This window comes from Leptodactylus fuscus, chromosome 7 (assembly GCF_031893055.1).
Source record: "Leptodactylus fuscus isolate aLepFus1 chromosome 7, aLepFus1.hap2, whole genome shotgun sequence".
NCBI lineage: Eukaryota > Metazoa > Chordata > Amphibia > Anura > Leptodactylidae > Leptodactylus > Leptodactylus fuscus.
Window position 1 is genome coordinate 144,802,496 of NC_134271.1, and position 27,125 is coordinate 144,829,620.

General features: G+C 40.3%; 1 protein-coding gene across 1 annotated transcript; it reads left to right on the plus strand.

Annotated features, from left to right (window-relative positions):
- Window positions 1-27,125, plus strand: NES (nestin). Its single transcript, XM_075283198.1, has 4 exons — window positions 1-920; window positions 11,042-11,166; window positions 17,203-17,276; window positions 19,249-27,125. The coding sequence occupies exons 1-4, from the start codon at window positions 108-110 to the stop codon at window positions 26,250-26,252; spliced, it is 8,016 nt and encodes a 2,671-aa protein (XP_075139299.1). The 5' UTR covers window positions 1-107; the 3' UTR covers window positions 26,253-27,125.

Here is a 27,125-nt window from a genome sequence, read left to right on the forward strand (position 1 = left end):
CTTTGGGTCTACTCCTCCTGAGCCATTCTCTCACTCGCTGAGTATCCAGCATCTCACTCCCACAGGCTGGTGGAGAAATATCCTTGAAGAAGAACTGAAGCATATCGATGAGCAGAATGGAGACCTATACGACTTCCATATCCCTTGGCGAAGAGTCTGCGCAAATGTGGAACCTCAATAAACGCCTTGAAGCTTACCTCTCCCGGGTCAAAGCCCTAGAAGAAGAGAATGAGCTCCTCAGGGCAGAGATCCACCACCTCAAGAGCACCAGGTCTGACAAGTCTGTGATACGAAAGTACCATGATGAGATTATGAAGTTGAGGGACGCTTTAGATGAAGAACATCGGGAGATGGTCCAGGCGGAAACTGACCGAGACTGCATCTACCAGGAGATAGAATATGTCAAAGAACTGTGTCTCCAGGAGAAACAAGCCCAAGAAGATGTGAAGAAAGAACTGTCTGAGAGCAAAAAATTACTGGAAGAAGAAAAAAGAGCCCAGGCGTGGTTGAAGGAAAGACTTATTCACCTGGAAGAAGAGATGGAGGACATCCTCAAGACTCATGAAGAAGACAAGGCTCTGATGGAAGAGGAGATCTCCAGTTACTCCCAAAAACTGGAGAACTTCAAACTCGCTCCTGTAAACTTTAAGCCAGTCAACGTGGAAGACTATGCAAGTAAGATGTCACAGATATGGCAGGGAGCTGTAGAGGAGTACAAGATTGAAGTGTCAGCTCTGGAGACAAACTTGTCCCAGGCCAAAGAGAACCTGAAGAAGGTGCTGGATGAGAACAAACAGAGTCAACTCCAACTACAGACCCTAGACAGAGACTTGCAGAGTCTTAAGGGCAGGAAGGAGATGCTGGAGGAACTTCTGGCCAAGCAGTGGTTGGATCAACAAGATGAAGAAAACAGACTACAGGTGGGTACCCCATCCTTCTTAAAGGGTCACTAAACCTAAGGTGGACACCTTATAGACACAATACAGATGTCAGTCATAGCTATGTATGAAATGTTTTTGGATGTTCTTGGGGATATGTGACACCAAGTTGTAGTCCTGGGGGCAGGGATCTTCTTGGACTTCCTGTCAGTCATCTCATTGAGGACAATACAGCCTCCTCCCATTCAGAAATGGGTGATACCAGAGAGCAATAGATGACACATAGCCATAAAGTAAGATATAAGGTAGACCGTAGGTTCAATGACCTCCTGTATGTGAAGCCATTCTAATGTCATTGCTTAGAATTTGGTGATGTTGATGGTCCAGTTGGGTTGGCCATCGCCAATGAATGGGACAATCTGGGGCAAGACGATGAAGCTCTTATTGGGCAGATTGATCAAGCACGTGGTCTTGTAGTGATGGCGGATATGGGAAGCAGGCGTCTCCCATGGCTGATATAAGTGAGGCATCCGTCCCCCTCCCACCCTAGGTGGTGGACTCTGTCCATCGCTATTCAGTGGCCTGTCCCTTGCCAGATTTCGGAAGTAAATTGGGTCATCTATGGAGAAATCTAAATATATCATAAGTCCCTGGGCGAAATATAATGACAAAATAATATCGCCACATTGGCTGTATAATACCATGAATAATACAGCATACAGTGTCCATATAATACCACCGTACAGTGCTCATATAATGCCACCAAAGTCTAAATAATACTACATATAGTGTCCATATAATGATACTGTACAGTGCTCACATAATGCTGCCATTTAAAGTCTAACTAATACCCCATATAGTGGCTATATAATACCAATATACAGTGCTGATATAATGCCACCAACAACAGTGTTCATTTATTACCAATATATAGCTCCCATATAATGCCATCCAAGCCTATATACTGCCACTATATAAAGATGAAGCCATACCACATACAGGGTCCATATAATACTGCTGTACAGTAGTCATATGGTGCCACTAAAGTCTAAATAATACCACCAGGTAGTATACATGTAAGACCACCATATAGTACTCATATAATACCATCATACTACGTCTAAATAATTCCACATATAGTAGTATTACTGTACTACGCTTATATAATGACACCAAAGTCTAAATAATTCCACCATGCAGTGCTCAAATAATGCCACCAATGTCGAAACCGTACCAAATACGGTCCATATAGTATAATGCCACTATAAAAAGTCAAAATAATGTCCCATACAGTGTCTACATAATTCTACTGTATAGTACTCCTATAACACCATTATACAAAGTCCAAATAATACCGCATATAGTGCCTATAGCGTCCAAATAATTCCACATGTAATGTCGACATACATTGTCCAATTAACACCACCATACAGTGCACAAACAATATCACCTCGAAGTTCACCCGACTTCCTCATACACATGCACGACACATAGACACTTCTGATGGCGGTTTATCTCCCATCAGAACAAAGGATCGGGCGTGTTGGACATTAGATGGCGGTCATTCCTGCTGACGTCAGTGTATTGTGTATGGCCACCTTAGGTGTGATAAGAAGCCGGTCAGGGAAGTTGCCGGGTGTCTGACGGTATCTGACATTGGTTTGGCTGACACCTCTTCCGTAATCTCTCGCTAGGCCTCAAGGACCATCTATATATAGATTATGTGTCCGCGCTATGTCAAATATTTCGTTCCCACTTCCCATGAAGAATAATATCTTAGAAGACTTCCTGTGTGGCGAGTATACATGTATAAACATCCCCCGCGCGTTCACGCACAGCGCGGCGTAAGCTCGGCCTTCTCCCCATAGACCGGTGGAAGGTTCTCAACATCTGGTGCCAAATGTTACCCTCGAAGACGTGACGGCCAATCAGATTTAGTTGGGGTCCCCGGCTGTGACAATAGGAGTCCACCACTAGGCCCCATAGGGGCTGGGGGCCTTGTTGGCTACAAGAACCACATCCACCGCCCAGTTAAAGTCTTGTCCAGGAATAGAAATCCCAACCGTCCTCCAGGACTTAAAGGGTTTGTCAACGACTAGGACAACATGGCTTCTTCCTTCCAAACAATAGTGCCACACCTGTCCATAGGTTATGTCTGGTATTGCAGTTCCTGAATCTCAATTTTACACACATCCCGAGAGGTAATGATATTGGAGGAAAGCCACCATGTTTTTGTAATCATGGACAACCCCTTTAAGGGTGAAGCGAGTTTCTCAGCCATGTAGACTTGATTTGAGGTGAATGGGTCTGTGAAAAAAAAATGGATCCTAGATGAATCTGTGGTTGTAATCCACTCGGTCATATGAGTATGCCTTATGGACCAGGCAGTTGATGAGTGTGACCGGGGGTAGGGGCCATATTGGGCTAATAGAAGTCATTCAGGGGGTGTTCTGCCCCAAACCTTCTTCCTGACCCTTGCATGTTCCCCTAAGACCCTTAAAGAGGGGTATCCATGGTGGGAACGTCCCTGCTAGGTAGGAGGACGATTAATATTACCATAGAAAAATTAGTGCTGTTGGATGGAAAATCCCTTTAAGTGTTCTCCAGAACTGTATAAATAAAGTTGATTGAAGACTGTGTAGTTACATCTCATACTATAGAATGGGGCAATTTATGAAAACTGATTAAAAGAGAGAGGTATTACCGCTCGTCTCCATTCGCTTTAATGTTTCTGAAAGGACGCTGCCATGTTTTTCTAAACCTGGACATCCCCTTTAAGAAATAATAGCTTCCAAGTAAATCCTGGATGATGACGGCTTTGGTTAGATGGAGCGTTCAGACTAATGTGCAGACATAGTTCTGTAATCCAGCCCAGCTGTGGTATCCAAAAGTGCTAAGTCACCGCACACATGGCGGCTGCGAGCTCAGCTGTGTAGCCAGCGCACGCTTTCGAGGAAAAACGTTCACTTAGTCCTGGCTCGACTGGCCCTTTAAGCGGCCATGATGGGTATGGTTGGGCCCCAGAGTTCTGCGTTGATATGAGGACACAATGTCGCAGACCCTCAGGGATTACCATTCAGCTTGCCAAGACCCCTGAATGGTAAAAATGTTGTCTAAGAGAAATGGGAAAGCTGGGTGACAACCCCTGCAGAAGATATAACTGGCCATATTGGTTGTCACCCAGCTTTATTAGATGAACATATAACAAGTGAGGGGTTAATGGTCTGCAGTGAGCGGCTACTGTGTTGTCTCCTCTCCATGCTGCAGTATGACGGCTCCAGGACTTATGTTACACTAAGAGCAGATGTGTCTGGGAAAGGAAGCCGGAATTATCCGGGGAGCTGAGTCATGTATGAGAGAATGGCATGGATGAAGCCGGCCCTGCCTAATGGATATGGATGTAATAGGACTCACTGGCTGCCATCTATCCTATGTCATAGATCTATCTATCTATCTATCTATCTATCTATCTATCTATCTATCTATCTATCTTCTATCTATCTATCTATCTATCTATCTTCTATCTATCTATCTATCTATCTATCTATCTATCTATCTCCTATCTATCTATCTATCTATCTATCTATCTCCTATCTATCTATCTATCTATCTATCTATCTATCTATCTCCTATCTATCTATCTATCTATCTATCTCCTATCTATCTATCTATCTATCTATCTATCTATCTATCTCCTATCTATCTATCTATCTATCTATCTCCTATCTATCTATCTATCTATCTATCTATCTATCTATCTCCTATCTATCTATCTATCTATCTATCTATCTATCTATCTATCTATCTATCTATCTTCTATCTATCTATCTTCTATCTATCTATCTTCTATCTATCTATCTATCTATCTACTATCTATCTATCTATCTATCTATCTATCTCCTATCTATCTATCTATCTATCTATCTATCTATCTCCTATCTATCTATCTATCTATCTATCTATCTATCTATCTTCTATCTATCTATCTATCTATCTATCTATCTATCTATCTCCTATCTATCTATCTATCTCCTATCTATCTATCTATCTATCTATCTATCTATCTATCTATCTCCTATCTATCTATCTATCTATCTATCTATCTATCTGTCATCTATCTGTCATCTATCTATCTATCTATCTATCTCCTATCTATCTATCTATCTATCTATCCATCTATCTATCTATCTCCTATCTATCTATCTATCTATCTATCTCCTATCTATCTATCTATCTATCTATCTCCTATCTATCTATCTATCTATCTATCTCCTATCTATCTATCTATCTATCTATCTATCTATCTCCTATCTATCTATCTATCTATCTATCTATCTATCTATCTATCTATCTATCTATCTATCTTCTATCTATCTATCTTCTATCTATCTATCTTCTATCTATCTATCTATCTATCTATCTATCTCCTATCTATCTATCTATCTATCTATCTATCTATCTATCTCCTATCTATCTATCTATCTATCTCCTATCTATCTATCTATCTATCTATCTATCTATCTATCTATCTATCTCCTATCTATCTATCTATCTATCTATCTATCCATCTATCTATCTATCTCCTATCTATCTATCTATCTATCTATCTATCTATCTCCTATCTATCTATCTATCTATCTATCTATCTCCTATCTATCTATCTATCTATCTATCTATCTATCTATCTCCTATCTATCTATCTATCTATCTATCTATCTATCTATCTCCTATCTATCTATCTATCTATCTATCTTCTATCTATCTATCTTCTATCTATCTATCATCTATCTATCTATCTATCTATCTATCTATCTATCTATCTCCTATCTATCTATCTATCTATCTATCTATCTATCTATCTCCTATCTATCTATCTCCTATCTATCTATCTATCTATCTATCTATCTCCTATCTATCTATCTATCTCCTATCTATCTATCTATCTATCTATCTATCTATCTATCTATCTGTCATCTATCTGTCATCTATCTATCTATCTATCTATCTATCTATCTATCGATCTCCTATCTATCTATCTATCTATCTATCTATCTATCTATCTATCTAGGGGCGTAACTACCGTGGTAGCAGCAGTAGCAGCTGCCACAGGGCCCGGACCATTAGGGGGCCCGGTGACAGCCGCTACCGCTGCGTTTTTTTTTTTTTTTAAGTCCGTTACGGGCCCTATTCACTTGCCGATCCTGGCTGGGCCGGGATCGGCAAGTGACACTGCGGGCCCCACAGAGGCTATCATTATACTCGGGGGTCTTTTCAGACCCCTGAGTATAATGATCGGCGGACCGGAGAGGTAAGGTAACATAAAAAACAGTGTTACTTACCTCTCCGCGATCCTGCCAGGCCTCCATCATTTGTGTCTGACGTCACATGACCCAGGCCAGCTTCCCGGGTCATGTGACGTCTGACGTCATTAAAGCTGGACCAGAGCGGCGGCCGGTAGGAACAGGTAAGCAACTGTCTCTGTTCTTTTAATGGTTTTAATCCCCCGGGTCTCCGATTATTATACTCTGGGGTCTTTTCAGACCCCAGAGTATAATAAATGTTTATAGGTGTCCACAGTGGGACATATGGGGACACTATAGGGGATAATACTGTGTGCAGGGGACACTATAGGGGTTAATACTGTGTGCAGGGGACACTATAGGGGTTAATAATACTGTGTGCATTGGACACTATAGGGGTTAATACTGTGTGTGCAGGGGACACTATAGGGGATAATACTGTGTGCAGAGGCCACTAATGGCCATAATAGAGTGCGGAGGAGGGGGTCAGTCGAGGTCTTCGGCATCGGTTTGGGGAGGGGGGGCCCCATGTCAAAAGTTCGCCACGGGGCCCTGCCATTCCTAGTTACGCCACTGTATCTATCTATCTATCTATCTATCTATCTATCTATCAGTCTATCTATCTTCTATCTATCTATCTATCTATCTATCTATCTATCTATCTCCTATCTATCTATCTATCTATCTATCTATCTATCATCTATCTATCTATCTATCTATCTATCTATCATCTATCTATCTATCTATCAGTCTATCTATCTTCTATCTATCTATCTATCTATCTATCTATCTATCTCCTATCTATCTATCTATCTATCTATCTATCTATCAGTCTATCTATCTTCTGTCTATCTATCTATCTATCTATCTATCTATCTATCTATCTATCTCCTATCTATCTATCTATCTATCTATCTATCATCTATCTATCTATCTATCTATCTATCATCTATCTATCTATCTATCTATCTATCTATCTATCATCTATCTATCTATCATCTATCTATCTATCTATCTATCTATCTATCTATCAGTCTATCTATCTTCTATCTATCTATCTATCTCCTATCTATCTATCTATCTATCTATCTATCTATCTATCAGTCTATCTATCTTCTATCTATCTATCTATCTATCTATCTCCTATCTATCTATCTATCTATCTATCTATCTATCTATCTATCAGTCTATCTATATTCTATCTATCTATCTCCTATCTATCTATCTATCTATCTATCTCCTATCTATCTATCTATCTATCTATCTATCTATCTATCTATCTCCTATCTATCTATCTATCTATCTATCTATCTATCATCTATCTATCTATCTCCTATCTATCTATCTATCTATCTATCTATCTATCTATCTCCTATCTATCTATCTATCTATCTATCTATCTATCTATCTATCTATCAGTCTATCTATCTTCTATCTATCTATCTATCTATCTATCTCCTATCTATCTATCTATCTATCTATCTATCTATCTATCTCCTATCTATCCTCTATCTATCTATCTCCTATCTATCTATCTATCTATCTATCTATCTATCTATCTATCTATCTTCTATCTATCTATCTATCTATCTATCTATCTATCTATCTATCTATCATCTATCTATCTATCTATCATCTATCTATCTATCTTCTATCTATCTATCTATCTATCTATCTATCTATCTCCTATCTATCTATCTATCTATCTATCTATCTATCTTCTATCTATCTATCTATCTATCTATCTATCTATCTATCTCCTATCTATCTATCTATCTATCTATCTCCTATCTATCTATCTATCTATCTATCTATCTATCTCCTATCTATCTATCTATCTATCTATCTATCTATCTATCTATCTCCTATCTATCTATCTATCTATCTATCTATCTCCTATCTATCTATCTATCTATCTATCTATCTATCTATCGCCTATCTATCTATCTATCTATCTATCTCCTATCTATCTATCTATCTATCTATCTATCTATCTATCTATCTATCTCCTATCTATCTATCTATCTATCTATCTATCTATCTATCTCCTATCTATCTATCTATCTATCTATCTATCTATCTATCTCCTATCTATCTATCTATCTATCTATCTATCTATCTATCTCCTATCTATCCTCTATCTATCGCCTATCTATCTATCTATCTATCTATCTATCTATCTATCTATCTATCTATCTCCTATCTATCTATCTATCTATCTATCTATCTATCTATCTATCATCTATTTATGGGGTCTTAACACATAAAATTTTTGCTTCAGGAATTTGTAGCAGATTTTTTTTCTGCTTTTTCTGAGCTGACGGAAAAGGTGTATTTCAGCAGGAGTCCTCAGGCAGAATATGCCTCAAATTCAGCATCAAATTCCTATGTGTTAACGTCCCCTTACATAACGTGAGCCAGAGATGGACAGATAGATGATATGAGATAGATAGATAGATAGATAGATAGATGATAGATGATAGATAGATAGATAGATAGATAGGAGATAGATAGATGATAGATAGATAGATAGATAGATAGATAGGAGATAGATAGATAGATAGATAGATAGGAGATAGATAGATAGATAGATAGATAGATGATAGATAGGAGATAGATAGATAGATAGATAGATAGATAGATAGATAGATAGATAGATAGGAGATGGATAGATAGATAGATAGATAGATAGATAGATAGATGATGGATAGATAGATAGATAGATAGATGATAGATAGGAGATAGATAGATAGATAGATGATAGATAGGAGATAGATAGATAGATAGATAGATAGATAGATAGATAGATGATAGATAGGAGATAGATAGATAGATAGATAGGAGATAGATAGATAGATAGATAGATAGATAGGAGATAGATAGATAGATAGGAGATAGATAGATAGATAGATAGATAGATAGATAGATAGATAGAAGATAGATAGATAGATAGATAGATAGATAGATAGGAGATAGATATATAGATGAAAGATAGATAGATAGATAGATAGATAGATAGATAGGAGATAGATAGATAGATAGATAGATAGATAGATAGATAGATAGGAGATAGATAGATAGATAGATAGATAGATAGATAGATAGATAGGAGATAGATATATATAGATGAAAGATAGATAGATAGATAGATAGATAGATAGATAGATAGATAGATAGATAGGAGATAGATAGATAGATAGATAGATAGATAGATAGATAGGAGATAGATAGATAGATAGATAGATAGATAGATAGATAGGAGATAAATAGATAGATAGATAGATAGATAGATAGATAGATAGATAGATAGGAGATAGATATATAGATGAAAGATAGATAGATAGATAGATAGATAGATAGATAGATAGATAGGAGATAGATAGATAGATAGATAGATAGATAGATAGATAGATAGATAGGAGATAGATATATAGATGAAAGATAGATAGATAGATAGATAGATAGGAGATAGATAGATAGATAGATAGATAGATAGGAGATAGATAGATAGATAGATAGATAGATAGATAGATAGATAGATAGGAGATAGATAGATGAAAGATAGATAGATAGATAGATAGATAGATAGATAGATAGATGATAGATAGGAGATAGATAGATAGATAGATAGATAGATAGGTAGGAGATAGATAGATAGATAGATAGATAGATAGATAGATAGGAGATAGATAGATAGATAGATAGATAGATAGATAGGAGATAAATAGATAGATAGATAGATAGATAGATAGGAGATAGATAGATAGATAGATAGACAAACAGAATGATAGATGACTTAATGCGTCATGACGCAGGGTATCCCCTGGGCCTAGGAGCTTACAATCCGGTGGCGGTATAGATACCACCAGTCTATTTATTACCATGTGGCTGTTATGTACTAATCTCATCCCGGAGTAGAAGGAAGCAGATGTCTTATTGTCCTTCTTATGGATCGCTCTGGCACATGGCTCGTCCTTTTAGGGCTCTTAACTTAATTTCGGCCACTTAACTTTATTACATGGTCATGTTGGTAGATCGGGCTGATCCCTGAGGGCCGGAGGGGAAAGCCTGAGCCTTCCATATAAAGGGTCCTCCTGTGATCTGATGGATCCTTCTGGTATCTGTCACCAGAAATGTCCTAATGAAGAGCAATGAGCGCCCATCTGCAAGCCAAAATCAACCCCCGCCCTATCATCTGGACATCCTTCCAACACTTTCAGATATAGGATCAGATGATCAGGGTGCTCTTAAAGGGATGTATCATATTAAAGGCATGTTGGTTTGCATGAGTATCTCATCGGTGGAGGCTTGGTCAACTAAAATTTTAGAGCTCTGCATGTTAGGAAGCTTGGTGGCATCCACCATTGGCAGCCATGTTGGTTGTCACCAAGAATTTTCTATTAATAGGTACAGTATAGCTAAAAAAAACTAACATCCCCAATCACCCTCTAATGGTTTGCTCCAAGAGCTAGCAACTGCTAGGGCCCCCTATAGGACAGTATAGATATCTATTGATTTTAATGGGTGCTTGTCAAGTCCTATAACAAACAGCTCATTGGTTTCTGATCATTGTTAGTCCTCTTTCTGTCCCAATATGGACTTCTTAAAGGCCTACTAGTAATATAGGACAGGTGTATACAAAATGGAGAATCCCTTTAAGTACAGGTAAGATGAGATAATGACATGTACAATTACGGTTGTCACCTAACTTGGTCTCACAGAACTCAGAGACAACACATCTATGGATATTCCCTACTATGAAGGAGTATTTTGACCTTAGACATTTATCCCTTTAAGGAAATTTTTTTTGCGAAAGACGTAAAGAATGAAATTTTTTTCTTTAAATTTTATTTTGTTTTCCAGCTTGAAATTGAAACTTTGGAAAAGGAGAAAGAAGACCTGAGGGTCCAGATCGCCCAAGTGCTGGAAGACAGGCAACAGCTGATGCACCTTAAAATGTCTCTCAGTTTGGAGGTGGCAACTTACAGGTAAGAAGCTCTTTGCTGCCCCTTCAGGATTAAAATGGTACCACACTACTATCTATTGAAATGGAAATGATTCAGGTCATGTTACCGAAAAGATTGTAGGCAGGACGAAGGGCAGTGACGGCCCCACTACTGGGAGACCCCATAGTACCCATGCCATGGTACCCATTAAAATTGATGGGCGTCTACAATACTGTTTGATACCAGGGTTCTTCCTTTACTAAGAGCAACCCATGACTCTACCTATTCGAGGAAGACGAGCCGATCGGCGATCGAGTAAATTTCACGATCGCGATCGGAATTCCGATTCCGATCTTTTCCGGCGGGATCGAGGTCGGAGGTTATCTCAAGATTGGCTCAACCCTATTCATATCTATATCATGAATAGGGTTGAGCGATCGGGATCGGGAAAGATCTGATCCCGATTGATCGAGCAAATTTCACGATCAGGATCGGCTGGAAAATGATCGGAAATCGGGTTTTAAAATCGATCCTGAAATCTCAAGATCGGCTCAACCCCACTAATAGGGCATCCGATGACCCCTTTAACAATTCCCTCTGGCACCTTTATAATGACTGAATTTATTAACCCCAGTCTTTATATTTCCCGTAGCGATGGAGGGGGCACCTCATTTAGGGCAAGATGGCCGCCTCCTCCATCAACACCTCTCGCCAGTCTGTGTGCCCACAGTAAGCTCTATACCAGCTCATAGGTGTCGTAGATATCAGTTTACAAATGATCCTAATTCTTGTGGTTCTTGTAGCCTCGCCCATGTCACGGCTCTTGTCACGCCCCCTTTTAGGAAAATGGCGTAAAAAAAAAAAAAAGTTGCAAGTTTTTTCCCAATTATCCTACCTGCAAAAAATTTGCCAAGGCAGTTGAGTAAGTTGACATGGAAGCTAAGAGTCATTCGAGGTGGTCCTCCGCCTTAATTTTATCGCTACTTTCTGGCCCACCAGGTTTTTCAGGTTGAATTGAGCAGGACGTTTATTTATGGAGTCACACAAGAGATCTCCTAACTCCTCTGTGTGAAGTTACCCTTAAAGGGGTTGTCCAGGAGTCTCAGTCCTTGGGCAGAAGGCCGGGGAAGGCAAAACATAAAATGTTCGCTCCAGTGTGCCGAGGCTTGTTTCCGCCGTACATGACTATTGATTGGCCTCAGCGGCCTAAGGAAGGGAATCGGTTATGTACGTGAGTGACATCACTGGGTCCTTTCCTGATTGACCTCATCGGTCACGTACGGCCACTGGATAATAGTGGTGGACACTGGAGTGCCAAGGACTAATTTTTTTTATGTCAATGCTTCACCCTCCCTGGCCTCCTGCCCAAGTACTGAGATTCCTGGACAACCCCTTTAATCCCCCCCAAAGTCCGATGACTGTCGGAGATACCGAAACACTCAGCGGCGTTTATGTTGTCATAGACACAGCGCTTATAATAGATTACAGTGTGACTGAAGGAACTTCAAACATGTCTGGAGATACGGCCTCACTGTTTATAGGGTCTGACATTTCTTAAACAAGAGTCTCAGGAGTCACGAAGGCTTCATTTATACCACTCTACCACTAAAAGGGCGCCATCTATAATATGATCATGATGTACTAAGACTGCCTGACAGTATCATTCATGGTGACCACATTGGTCTTCAGTAGTGCATGGTGGTCCAGGGTGGTCACCTCTGGTGGCAGTGCCTATTGCTAGGTAACATCCTAAATTCATTTAGGCACCGCCCAGAAGCTCAGAGCTGTCGATGGTCATTCACTAGAGGCTCCTAAATGGTAATTATAGTGGGAAACTCCTTAACAAAAACTCAGTCCCCCATTCTCCTGATCCCCACAGGACAGGGGATAAATATCCTTAAAGGAACAACCCCTTTAAAGGGGTCCTATCATTGGATACCCTTTTTTCTCCCTAACACGTAGGAATAGCCTTAAGAAAGACTATTCTTCTCCTACATTTAGATGTCTACTCCGCGCAGCCATTTGGTAGAAATCTGGGTTTTCTTCGGTATGCAAATGAGTTTTCTCGCAGCACTGGGGGTGGTCCTCAGCACTGAAACAGCACTGGGGGCGTCCCCAATGCTATGAGAGAAATCTCCAGCGCGGCTTCAATCTTCTTCTGGAACGGCCTCTCCCTGTCTCTTCTTCCATCCTGGGTTTCAATCGTCTAAGCTGACTGCGCATGTCTGGGCCACAAGAAAATGACCGCTTACACAGTAAGCTGGTGTAAGCGGCCATTTTCTTCTGGCCCGGGCATGCACAGTCATCTCTGCCCAAGGCCCGAGGCCTAGAAGATTGAAAACCAGGACGGAAGGAGAGACAGGGAGAGGGCGTTCCAGAAGAAGATGGAGGCGACGCTGGAGATTTCTCTCACAGCATTGGGGACGCCCCCAGTGCTGTTTGAGTGCTGAGGACCACCCCCAGTGCTGCGAGAAAACTCATTTGCATACTGAAGAAAACCCCGATTTCTACTGAACGGCAGTGCGGAGAAGACATCTAAAGGTAGGAGAAGAATAGCCTTTCTTAAGCCTATTCCTAAGTGTTAGTCAGAAAAAATGGATATCCAATGATAGGATCCCTATAAGGGTTTATGTCAGCTGTACCACTTAGGATGAGTGTGATTGGTGGGGATCTAACCACAATCACAACAATGGGGGACTCTTGTAGCACAGTCCAGCTGCCGTTCCATTCATCTCTATGGCACCGGTGGAAATTGCCGAGCTCTGTTCTCAGCTCTTCTTCGGCAGTCCCATAGACCCTGTGACCACAAACAAAATTACAGGAAAGCCCTGTTCTCATGAACATTGGGGACCCCCACTGATCAGACACTTTGCATACCTTATTAACAGCCCCAGACTCTTCTCTTACAGACTAATGTAGTCAGCCATTCCTTTTTTAGTTCAATTTGACCTCATGAATGATCTTTAGGAGGTTTTTTTGGGTGGGGGTCGGGGGGAGGCAAATAACCTAGACATTGTATAGGATGGTTGGCCCGGTCTTTTCTCACGTAATAGGATTTTGTACAAACAATCTCTAGTATCGTCTGTGGAAAAAGTCACAAATTCAACCAATGCCATATCCAAAAATTTTCAAAAAGTTTGCTCGTCTATGTACAATATCTACACGATCCCTCCCCCCGTCCCCCATGAATACGTCTCTGCCTCTCGTTTAACATCCCATTGCATCCATGGGAATTCGGTCTCAACAAGGAACTTCTACTCAAAGTTTTCTCCTCACTTTAAGTTTTTTTTTTTTTTTTGTTCCCGGCCTTCCAGATGGTATTAAACAAAAGCGGGCCGTTCATTAGCATCATAATGCTGACCACAGGGACTGAAGCTAAAAATGTTCACTCCCGACACATTCCATTATGTCATTGGGCCGCTTGTGTCACACAATATAAATCCAGGCTGAAAGGGATAAGGAGGCTCTCAAGAGCCAGCGTGTGTGATCCCGGGCAGGCCCACTCACTTTTTGTAAATTATTAAAATGGTGGATTTTACTCAAATTTCTTTGATGTTCCTACATAAGAGAATTTTACAAAGACTTAAGTACCAGTTCATGAATGTGCATTGGAGCCTCCACCGCAGATTTCCATAACACATTGGACAGAATTGAGAATTTGGTCTGATAAAATGCCAAACTCTCTGACAAAAACTTGAAAGACCCCAGTTATAGTCAATTTGCACATCCGGCTCTTCTGTCATTTTCATTGTTCTACTCTTATAACAGAAATATTAAGCCTTATTTTGACCCAAAATTTTATTAATAAATTTTTTTAAAAAATTGGAGTCAGAATTTTTGAAAATTTTCATGGAAGTTTTATAAAAATGGGACAAATTTGTAAATTGAAATATTGAGGTTTTGTAGAAATTTGTCAGAAGTTTTCATGAAACGGGTATAACTATAGGGGGTGCAGATATAGGAGTTGGACCTGGACCATGGTACCTGAGGGGCCAAATGATTGTACCATCACCACTGACCAGAGCATCACTATGAACTCATGAGATATTAGTAATGGGCGAACCTCACTAGATTCGTTGCGTGACTATTTGCAAGTTTCGTTTCGGAACTAACTTGATTGGGCCGAATTGGGACTATTTTTATTATACTCTGAGGACTCTTCAGACCCCATAATATAGTAAGCGGAGGCTCAACAGTGGAGTGGAAACATAACAAACAGTCACACTCACCTCTTCCAGGCTCCACTGTGGCGTCTGTCTCCATCTCCATCTTCTTTAGGTCTTTTCCGGCCTCCTGAATGACATCTAAATATCATACCTTGATCATAACCCACATGTCCACTAAGGCCTGTGATTGGACCATTTGACACCATTCAGGAACTACGACAATGGAGGCATCGAAAAAAAATCAGAAAAAGTAATTGGCGGCCGAAATCAGGTGACCTCCAATTTATACGAATAGTGGATTTAAGAACCAGGTCATATGAGACTGTGAACTATGTGACTATGAGACAGGGATAGATGTACAGGTAGGGTTAGCTAGGGATAACCTTTATTTAGGGGGGAATGTTACTCACCCAGCTCTTTGGGACTCTATCTTGTCAGGATCCCTGTCAGCTTGCGATATGCACGAGCTGACTTTTTCCCTTAGGAATGCATTGACCAGCATTGATTGGCCGATTGCCATACAGAGAACAGCATTCGGCCAATCAACGCTGGTTCTTCCGGAGGAGGCGGAGTCTAAGATCGGTCCACAGCAGTCTCCATTGTGGTCAGATGTAGCAGTGTTGAGCGCACAGATCTGCTACACCTGAGATGTAGCAGAGCTGGCCGTGCGCTGGCAGAGCTGGCCGTGCACTGAGTTCTGCTACACCCAAGATGTAGCAGAGCTGAGTGTGCGCTGAGCTCTGCTACACCAGAGATGTAGCAGAGCTGAATGCCGGAGCAGGCGGAGTTTAAGATCGGTCCACAGTCCGATCTCAGATGTGGCAGAGTTGAGCACACAGCTCTGCTACACCCGAGATGTAGCAGAGCTGGCCGTGCACTGAGCTCTGCTACACCAGAGATGTAGCAGAGCTGAGTGTGCGCTGATCTCTGCTACACCAAAGATGTAGCAGACCTGAGTGTGCGCTGAGTTCTGCTACACCAGCTACAGCTACTCTATGCTGTACTCTGCATGGCATTCGGCCAATCAACGCTGGTCAATGCATTCCTATGGGAAAAAGTCAGCTCCCGCATATCGCAAGCTGACAGGGATACTGATGAGATAGTGGCGTAATACAGATACTTGGGCATGTTAGATGCCCCCAGACATGCTTCCCCTGCTGTCCCAGTTGCATTGCAGAGGTGTTGGCATCATTTCCTGGGGTGTCATAGTGGACTTGGTGACCCTCCTGAGTGGAAGTGTGGCTTCCTCTGAAACGAAGCATTTTTCCCCATAGACTATAATGGGGTTTGATATTTGTTTGAATAGTCGAATATTGAGCGGCTATTCGAAACGAATATCGAATCGCGAACATTTTACTGTTCGCTCATCTCTATTTATTATACTTTGAAGAGACCCCAATGTATAATAGTGGTTTGAGGGTGGCAAACTAAAAAAATATGTAATGACTCTGACTCGATCCGGACCATGAATTAAGTCCATGAACATAGAAGAGTAATAGGTGCCCCTTCGTTCTTGTGATCATTGGGGGTTCCAGACCCTCCACCGATGAAAGTTTTACCAGCGGTTTTGCCCCTTAGTCTCTGCTTTCCAATACTGGTAACTCCAAACCAGTGGTTTCTAACTAGGACCCTAGTTGTTGACGTTCCATATTTTTGGCCAAGTCTTTCAGTATTTTTTCTAATTCAGCCCCCTATGTCCTTTAGCTTTTTGTTACCCTTCCCTGATGTTCAATGTGCCCCCTCCTGATGCTTAGCGGACTTTGGCGCCACCATTTTAGATGGTCGCTACCTCGAATCCTGTAACACAATTTTGTATAGAATCACATTATTTTGGTAGATACTGTTACATATCAATGTTTTATATTGGTTGAGCCCTTCCATTTTCTTACCAACCCCTTCTATTTTCTTCTAGATCCCTTCTAGAAGCTGAAAGTACAAGATTATATACTCCAAGTGCAGACTACAAAATCTCTTCATCCTTCAGTGGTAAGTTTCTCACGCAGAGGATTACAGTCAATGTTAATATTCTCCCCATTCTGTCTGGATCTTCATTTTCTCCTCTGTAATAAACAGTCTTGACTCCACCGTCATAACAAAAATTCTCAAAATAAACTCTCTGGTCTTTAAGAAAAGCTTTCACAGTTACGAGACTGTGGCAGATTTAAAGGGGCCAGAACTAAGATACTGAGCTCTAGTTCCTCTTCTCAGGAAGTAATGCAATAGTGTAGACCAATCCAAAGAAACCCTTCTATAGAAGTTACCAATGGACAATTAGATCCGCGCTTACCAGCTGTATTCTTGTTGTATTCGTTTATTAATAGCCTTTACAACAAGAATACAGCTGGTAAGCGCGGATCTAATTGTCCATTGGTAACTTCTATAGAAGGGTTTCTTTGGATTGGTCTACACTATTGCATTGCTTTATACGTGGATACACGGTTAAGATCTGCTTGCTATCAATTGCTGAAATATTTGGCTTGAGTGCTGTGATCAATATCACAGCAAATCAAGGTGACTATAATTAGTGCACTGTTTTGTGAGAATCATCACAAGGATAATGCGCAAGGTGCCGCGCGGTGTTCTTTTCTATTTTTTCTTCTCAGGAAGTGACATAGGATTGAGCCGATCTTGACTTTTCAGGATCGATTTTGAAATACGATTTCCGATCATTTTTCATTCGAACCCGATCTCAATCCCAATTCCGATCCCAATGCAAGTCAATGGGATTTTTTTTACTAATTGGAGATCGGATTTTAAAAACAATCCTATTCACTATACAGCATGGAATCTAACAATTGAACACTTTAATTGATAGAATCCACGCTGTGTAGTGATTTTTTTTTAATCCTCTGGCTACTTAGTCCTTCCTGGTGTCCACTTACCTGCAGAGATGGCTGGTCCGGTGCCCGGTGTTCTCATTTTTCTTTTTTCTTTGCCTCGCTGTTCCCTGCCTCCCAGGTTAGGAGAGTGTGGGCGGGTATTGCGAGGGGAGACGTTATGTCTCCCCGCCCTATACCTGCCCACACTCTCCTAAGCAACAAGCCCCGCCTTCTTCCTAGCTCTTTAACACTAACCTGGGAGGCGGGGGCAGCGAGTCAAAGAAGAATGAGAACACCGGGCACCGGACCAGCCATCTCTGCAGGTAAGTAGCTACTAGAGATGTTAGCTAGTCTCCCATTAGAATGAATGGACACAGCCGGCGCACAGGGGGTTAAGGTTGTGTGGCTGGCTGCTTCCATTCATTCCTATGGAACCACAGCGGAGCCTTCACACTGAGTATACACTCCGTGACAAATCTCCATTTGTTCGGTTTTGAAAAAAAACAAACAATTTTGAACCTGGCTCGGTACAAGTTGGTTTGCCCATTTCTACTCTAGACATGTTCCTTTAATTTATAATATGAGCCTGTTTGCATGTATAAGAAGTGTTTGATCTCTTATTGTGGAGGAATTAAAGGTATTTTTCAATCCCTCAAGTGGGGTCCTCATCTATGGATAGGTCTTCAGTATGAAATGCTGGAAAACCCCTTTAATTTGCTAGAAATGGGCAAGTAACAGATGTTACACCACCAGCTCAAATTAAATCAAATAGGGTTCTGGTAAGTCCTTAACTGTCCATAAGCATTAGATGGGTCTCAGTCAATTTCTATGGGACCAACTTACCTTTTAATGCGTATAAAGGGTTGCCCACTCTTCTCTGATGGTAGATGTTGGCAGTGGAGAAGGATCAAGCAGTTGGATTTCAACATGCCCAATCCTTTTGTGTTTAGAAGATAAGTTACCAACAGAGTTGACTGATAGTAACTTTCTCCACTCTTCCCAGTCGACAAGTCGATCGTATATATGACAATGAGGGGATTGGGGAAGATAGAACACTTGTCTGACCAACAACTATCTAAAGTCCGTGGGAAAAGGTTGACAGACTGTATTGAAAGGCATATCTTTTTTTTATCTTACAGATTCAATGCTGGATCAGAGCACCTTAAAGAAAAGTCGACGTGAAAACACTAAATCTCTGGTTTCCAGAGACAACAGGTTAAGTGCCAAGAAAAATCAGAGTGTAGAGACATCAAGTACAAGCCGCTACCTGAATATGAAAAGTACCTCATTGTCGAACAGGGCAAGTCCTGTAACCAAAGAGTTCCAGAAAGTAAGCTCTGTGCTTCAATCTCAAAGCCTTAACTATACCAAAGCATCTCCTGCGAAGGCTACTCCAACACTGCCTCCAGTAGAAAGCAATTTAGGAAAGCACCCTCAAAAAGGAGAAGTTTTCAAGAAAAGTAATGTGGAGACTATTTCCCAATCTTATTCTCGAGAGTCTTTCAAACCCATCGCTAAGGAGACTGTAAGAAAGGAATCTGTAATCCAATCTGTAGTGAATGGAAGCGCTTACGACACAACTGATGCAGGATTACAGAAAACAAATCGTACGGGTGATGCCAAGGCTGAACTTCCACTGTCAACCGAAAAGGAAGTTGTAAGTGCCAAGTTGGAAACCTCTTCGAAAACCGATTTGGTGTCGGAGGAGCAACAAAAGTTTGTGGAAACTCAAAACAAAGACAACGACACATTTGTCTTTGAGAAGCCCCACCAAGAAAAGGTTGACATTGAAGTTCCACTGGCCATTGATGACCATGCTGGTGAGAACTTTGGAAGTGTTGACGAAGAACACATCATTGAGAAACAGGAGGTTATTAGTCAAATTGTGAGCTGCCAGAGAGTGTACGTTCAAAAAGAGGCTCTAATGGAACCACTAGACTATGAACATACGGAGACACCGGTTAGAGAGAATTATGAGGAATTTAGAAAAGTTCTAGATTTTTCAAAACCAAATAAGCAAGACTTGGGTGAACCAAATGTGCTTTCTTCAGGTGATGTATCTGTCCAGGAAATTGAACATTCCCTCAGCCAAGAGCTTGATTTTGATGTCGACAAGGCAAGTCAAGATGTAAATCAAGGGGTTGATGAAGAAAGGCAAGAAATTCCTCAAGATACAAATATCCTGGAGTATAATGACAAGAAACTTGACCAACAATCCTCCATACAAGATGATGACTTTCTGGAAGCTGACCAATATAGCGATGAAAAACAGGAAGTCACACAATGTGATCATGAACAACAAGAAGGGATTGAGCTTGCTGGCATAAATAAAGAAGAGTTTAAGACAGAAAGCGAAAAAGAAGAGGAAGAGAAGGATTACACACATGAACAAGTCCTCCATGAATCTACTGATATTGAACAGCCCAGAATACTTAATGTCGAAGAAGTTTATCAGTCCAGCCACCACGTTTTGGAAGAACATAAGGATATAGAGCTTCAAAGCCAAGAAGAAAAGAACAATATTGAAGAAAGTGATCCACAACAAGATAGTCAGATATTTAAAGATCAGCAGAACACCGACATTGTAAAAGCTCCAGAAGAAATTGCTCAACAGCTTAGCAGCTCTCACCAAGAAGAATCAGTAGACCAGAAGAACGAAGACAATATTGATCAAATGGATAATGGGCAGAAAGAAGCCAGTCAGTTATCTGAAGATATGCTAGGCAGCCCACAAGCAGGCCTGGAGGATCTCAAACGTTTAGATTTGAGTAACGCAGAAGAAGAAAGTCAAGAAGTTGGTGGAGACAATATTGAAAACAAGCAAGTTGCCCAAACCCTGGAAAGAGAAAGAGGCAACCAATTGCTAGACTCCCATCCCGACTTAAATCAGGAAGAATTACATGAGAGTGTGGAAGTGATTTCTAATGAAGAAGTTGAAGACATCCAAAAGGTTGTCCAAAGTGATGTAGAAACACAAAGCCTACAGACAAAACTTGAACAACAGGCAAGAGAAGATGTAACAGAAGAAGAAGAGAGGGATATAAAAACGATTATGGCAGAAGCAAAAGATGGTGAGGAAGATAAGAAAGATGTAATTGAAGAGGAATATAAATCATATGAGGAGGACAATGTTGTTGGAAAAGAAGAAACTACGTCAGCAGGTGAAGAAGACAGTTGTATATCGGAATATAAGGAAGAAGATACAGAAGACCTGAAGGAGGAAGAGAATTATGAGGCCTTCTTAGCAGCAGAATATACCAAAGCAGTTAAGACTGAAGTCATTGCTCAATACGTCCAGAAGGAATATGTATCGTATGAAGAAGATAACATTACGGAAAAAGAAGAATCTACACCAGCAGATGACGAGGAGGACAGTTGTGTACCAGAAGATAAAGAAAACACGAGTGAGGAGAGTTATGAGGTTTGCACCGTAGTAGAATATACCAAATCCATGAAGGCTCAAGTTATTGCTCAAACTATTCATGAGGAATATGTTTCATATGAAGAAGATAGTGTTACCGAAAAAGAAGAACCTACGCTGGCAAGTGAAGAAGAAAATAGTTGTACACTAGAACATGAGACAGAAGAAGAACAAGAACAAGTTAAGGAACAAGTTTTTTCCGCAGAAGATGAATACAAGGAAAAAGTGGAGGACAAGGAGCTTGTCCAGAAGGAGTCTGACATTGAGTTTACTATCGCTAAAGAAGATGTATCCTTGTTACAGCAAGAAACTGAACCAATTGTTGAAGGACAGTCAGAGGTTTCCACAGATATGGAACAGGAAAATGCTAAATTAGGTGATGTTCACCAAGATTCAGAAGTTGGTGAAGACCTACCAACAGATCGGGAGACCCATTTGCAACATGAAAGTGAGGATTTAGTGCAGTCAGATGTAGAAAATCACCATGAAGAAAGCTCTGAGGTTGTTCAGACAACAGAAGAATATTCTTTATTGAAGGAGGACGAAACTAAACAATTTGTGCAAAAGGATGACATTATGGAAGATGCTCAGACAAATGCTACACTGGAAAGTCAAGAGAAAGAGATAAATGTGAAACAGGATGAAGAGGGAGGGAATGAGGTGGAAGAAAAAAGTAGTTTTCAACAGGAACCAGAAGAAGGACAGAAGGGTTATGATGAAGAAGCAAAAGAAGAAAAAGATGGTGATCACCAAGAAGTAGAAGAAAAAACAAAGGGTCACCAAGAAGAAGAAGAAAGACAAGAGGCTGATCAACAAGAAGTAGAAAAACCACAAGAGTGTTACCAACAAGAGGTAGACGTAGGACAAGAGGGTCATCATCACGAAGCTGAAGAAGGTCAACAGAGTTATCAACAAGAAGTAGGAAAAGAACAAGAAGGTTCTCACCAAGAAGTAGAAAGACATGAGAGTCATGACCAAGAAGTAGAAGATCATGTTGTATCTGAGGAGAATGAATCAATCCTAAAAGATTCTGCTGAGGAGCAATACATGGGATTCTCATTGAACATCATCCCAAACAACCTTCGATTCTCAAGTGAAAATGATGAGAAGACTCAACTTGACCATCAAGAGCAGAGGAGCAATACTCCTGAAGAAGGAACAGAAACACACCAGGATAATATTCAAGCTCATGAAGGAGAGTTTAAAAGTTTTGAACAAACTAAAAATATTATTTTGGAAGAAAAAGAAAAGGAACAAGAAATTTTTGAAAAGGAAATAATCTGTCAACAGTCAACATTTTCATTAGCCCATGAGTATGAAAACCTGCACTCAGAGAATATCAAATCTCATGTGGTATTTGCCGAGAATACAACGGAAAAATATGAATTTGAGACACCCACTGAAAAGCACACAACAGAGTTGGATGAAACTCAAGCAGCTAGTATTCCAGATAATGAACATTCTAAATCTGAGGACTCTTTGGACTCTCAAGATATTTCAATCTACTCCCCAAGAAGTGAAGAATTTGAAATTAGTAAGGATTATCAGTGTGAACAAACTCTTCCTGATACAACCCCATTGCCCAACCTTGACGATGAATTTGAGGATTTGGCAGAAGATGAAATAATATTAGCATCAGAACATTCAGCTGAGCTTAAATCACAAAGTCCTCCAGATAGTGGTGAAGTGGAGGAGGTGTTAGACAGCAGTTTGGAGTCACAATCATCCCAAATACATGCAGAAGTAAGTGAGCAGTCAAATCTAAGGAAAGATGATGGCAAGGACTTAGACTATACTGAACAACAAGCTGAAGGTTCTAAAGATCTCATTGAGAAGGAGCTTCCAACACAATTTGTAGATTCTAAGAAGACAGAAGATTCTTCTGAAACACTAGACACTGAAGAACCTTCTGCAGAACCAAATACACAGACTGAAGACAACAAGATCGATGATGAAAGTTCTGAGTACAAAGAATTCACAATTTCTGAGGATGATGTCATCTTGCCAACCAAAGTGGATGAATTAGAAACTACTAAAGATTCCCAGTTGGAGAACACAAAAGACCAAGAACAGTTATTCTCAGAACAATTGCCAACCCAATTGCCCAACCTTGATGATGAATTTGAGAACTTGGCAGAAGATGAAATAATATCAACATCAGAAGTTACCGAGTTACAAAGTCCTGCAGATGATGGAAAATTTGAGGAAGTGTTAGACAGCAGCTTAGAGTCACAGTCTTCACAAGTACTGGCAGATGATGACAAAGATTCAGACTATAAAGAGCAACAAACTGAGAGCCATAGAGATGTTCTTGAGAGTGAGCGTCCAGAACATATTGTAGACTCTAAGGCTGAAGATTCCTCACCAATACTGGATCCTCAAGAACTTGCTGAAGAACCAAATACGCAGATTGAAGATCTTATAGACAACAAGGTTGTTGATAAAACATTTGAGTTTAAAGACTCCACAATTTCTCAGGAAGAAGTAGTCACTTTTTTACCCAAAGTCGATGAATTTGAAGACACTAAAGATTCCCAGTTGGAGGAAATCCAATATGAGACATCACTTCCCGATCTTACTCCTGAACCAGAGAACTTAACAGATGAACAGTTATCTTCAGAACAGCTTAGTAGTGACAGTGTTGATAAAGGCTACACTGACGAACCTGAAGAAGGATGGACTGCAAATACAGAGAATGTATTAATGGAATCTACTGAATTTGTTCCTTCTTCTGGACTTAGTGAGACAGAGTTGGCTCCTGCTTCAAGTCATGAAGATACAACAATAAATGAAGAAAATATTACAGAGGAGCATAGTGACTTCAGACTGGTGGAGACAGAAAGAGTGGATACTGAAGACCACAAAAGAGAAACTTGTGAGGAGGATATAACTTCCTTGCCTAACCTTGGTGGTGAATTTGAGAATTTGGCAGCAGATGTTACCAAATTACAAAGTCCTGAAGATGGTGATGAACCTGAGGAGATCTTAGACAGTAGTTTGGAGTCACAATCATCACAAATACTCCCAGAAGTGAGTGAAGAGTCAAGTTTTATCAAAGGAGATGACAGACACCATACTGAGCAACAAGCTGAAAGTCCTGAAGACCTATTTGAGAGTGAGCAGCCAAAACAATTTGTAGACCATACAGTAGAAGATTCTTATGCAATACCGGATACTGAAGAACCAGCTATTGAACCATCTGAAGATCCAGTAGACATTAAGTTTGATGATGAAAACTCTGAGTCTGAGGAGTCCATAACGTCTCAGGAAGAAGTAGCCATTTCACCCAAAGTTAAGGAATTTGAACCAACTAAAGATTCCCAGTTGGAGGAAACCCAATGTGAAACATCACCATCAGATGACCAAGTAGAGTTATCTGGGGAACAGCTGGTCAGTGAAACTGTAGATAAAGACCAGAATGAAGAAGATGAAGAAATGAGGATCTCTCTAGATGAAGATGTAAAAATATTAACCAAGGAGCTTGATGTTGTTCCTTCATCAGACCATAGTGAGACGGAATTAGTTCCTGCTCCTAGTCAGGAAGATACAACAGAGAATGAAGAATGTATAACCAAGGAACATTCTGACTTACTCACACAAGAATTCAACCTCCAGCAGACTGAAACTGTGGATGCCGAAGATCATGACGTAGACTTTTTAAAGAAGGAAGACAAGGAAATTGCTTTAGATATTCCACTTGATGGTACAAAAGAGCCTTCAACCGAATCTGTGGATGAATTCAATGGAGATAACGTCATCAGCTCAAATGTGCCTAATGTCCTAAGTGAAGAATCTGAAGTACAAGATAAAATAATACAGGCTGAAAATCAAGAAGATGTCAACCTTGATGTGAAACCATCAGAAGAAAGTTCAGAAAATGATGACTCAGTAACTTCAGACGAGAGCTCCCCAAATGTGTCAACTATCAGTTACACCCCTAAGCAGGAAGATGGTAAAACACAATGTTCTGAGAAAGATGACATTAGCGGGGACATTGATTCCAAGACTCCAAAGGAACTTGAACAGAGTGATCCAGAACAAGTCCCAGAAGCTAGTCTTGTGGAAAAGCTAGATCCTCAGACACCATCATCAGAGGAGGAGAAAGACATATTAGGTGAAAAAAATGATTCTTCATTTGATTCCCACGAAGAACATGAAGAAGATATGTCTGAAGTTATAAGGGAATATAATGAAGAAGGAAAAACAGTCAATGGAATATTTGGGCACACAATTGTACAGGCCACACTTGATTTTGAAGACCATATGCTCAATGGACATTCTACTGGAGAGAACAGGGAAATTGTCATTTCTGAAGCAAAGACTATTGTAAGGTTGGATGAGGATATAGTATATTCACAGTCTGAAGATAAAGTAGAAGATTCTGTTATTGAATTTACAATATCGGAAGGAAAGAGTGAGGGCCTTTTCCAATCACTACTGGAAACATCTGAACATAAAGAAGGCCGTTTAGATGAGGCCTCCGAAATTAAGAATTTCATGCAAGCTGCTGTCAAATATGTGGACTCTGCCGCCGAGCAAAGTCATTATACCAAGGAAATAGTAAACCCATATCTTAGCGAGAAGGATTTAGATGTCCCATCAGAAATCTCATCTTCAGTGGTGGATGAAGATTTTATGAACACCAACAAGGAAATCGGTAAGACAAGCCAAGGATTAAAAACGACCCAAGAACGAGAAGATTCATGGTCATCAGATGAGTAACTGGACTAATCATTCCCCATGATAAGAAACCAGAGACTTTATTTATATCACTGTGGGCGTTTGCCTCCTTTTTTTGAGAATGAAGAATGGAAGGTCCAACACTTCTGAATGTGTCCTAAGTTCCTTGTGAGAGATGAGCTGGAATGTTTTAGGGGTCCACCTTACTGTAGAAACTGGATCAAAACTGAAGAGACACCACACGGTAAAAATTCTCGGAGACATTCGTTAGATACAATGAAGAAGAAATGACACTCAAGGTTGGGCCTGGCTTTTCCAGGTCCATATGACTTACAGATCCAGATGTAGGTTCTCAAGTTTCTGCTTGAGATCCCTCTCGATGACAATACTGCCAATGATTTTATGAATTTTTTGACTATTTAATTATGTTCTGCATGGTACATTGTCTCCTTTATATACAGACACACGATCTGCTTAGCATTTTCTTTTGATGCTTCGATATATTTAAGTTCACTTCATTGGGCACCATGTCATGGTTACATAGTCCACATGGTAAGGTCAATTATTAGTAACGTTCTCAAGTAGGTCAACACTATTGGTGCTTTGCAGAGGAACGATGAATGCTTTATTTCCTAAAGCCACACTTTATGCATCCATTTGTGAAGTAAAGTCAGCCATTTTGAATTCCATATCAAGCTATTAAGAGGAGGTGGGTTATAACCACTAGCTACTAGTGATTTTTTTGGAACATTGTCAAATATCTTTGGGTTTACCCTCAAAATAGCTGCCTCCTCTGTGTCATAACGTATGATCGATGTTCATAACATAGATGTGTTTCTAAATCTGACCTAGAGGAGTTCTAAGGTGACCTAATGGGGTTCTCTGCTTTGGACAATCCCATTTTTTTTGAAGTGT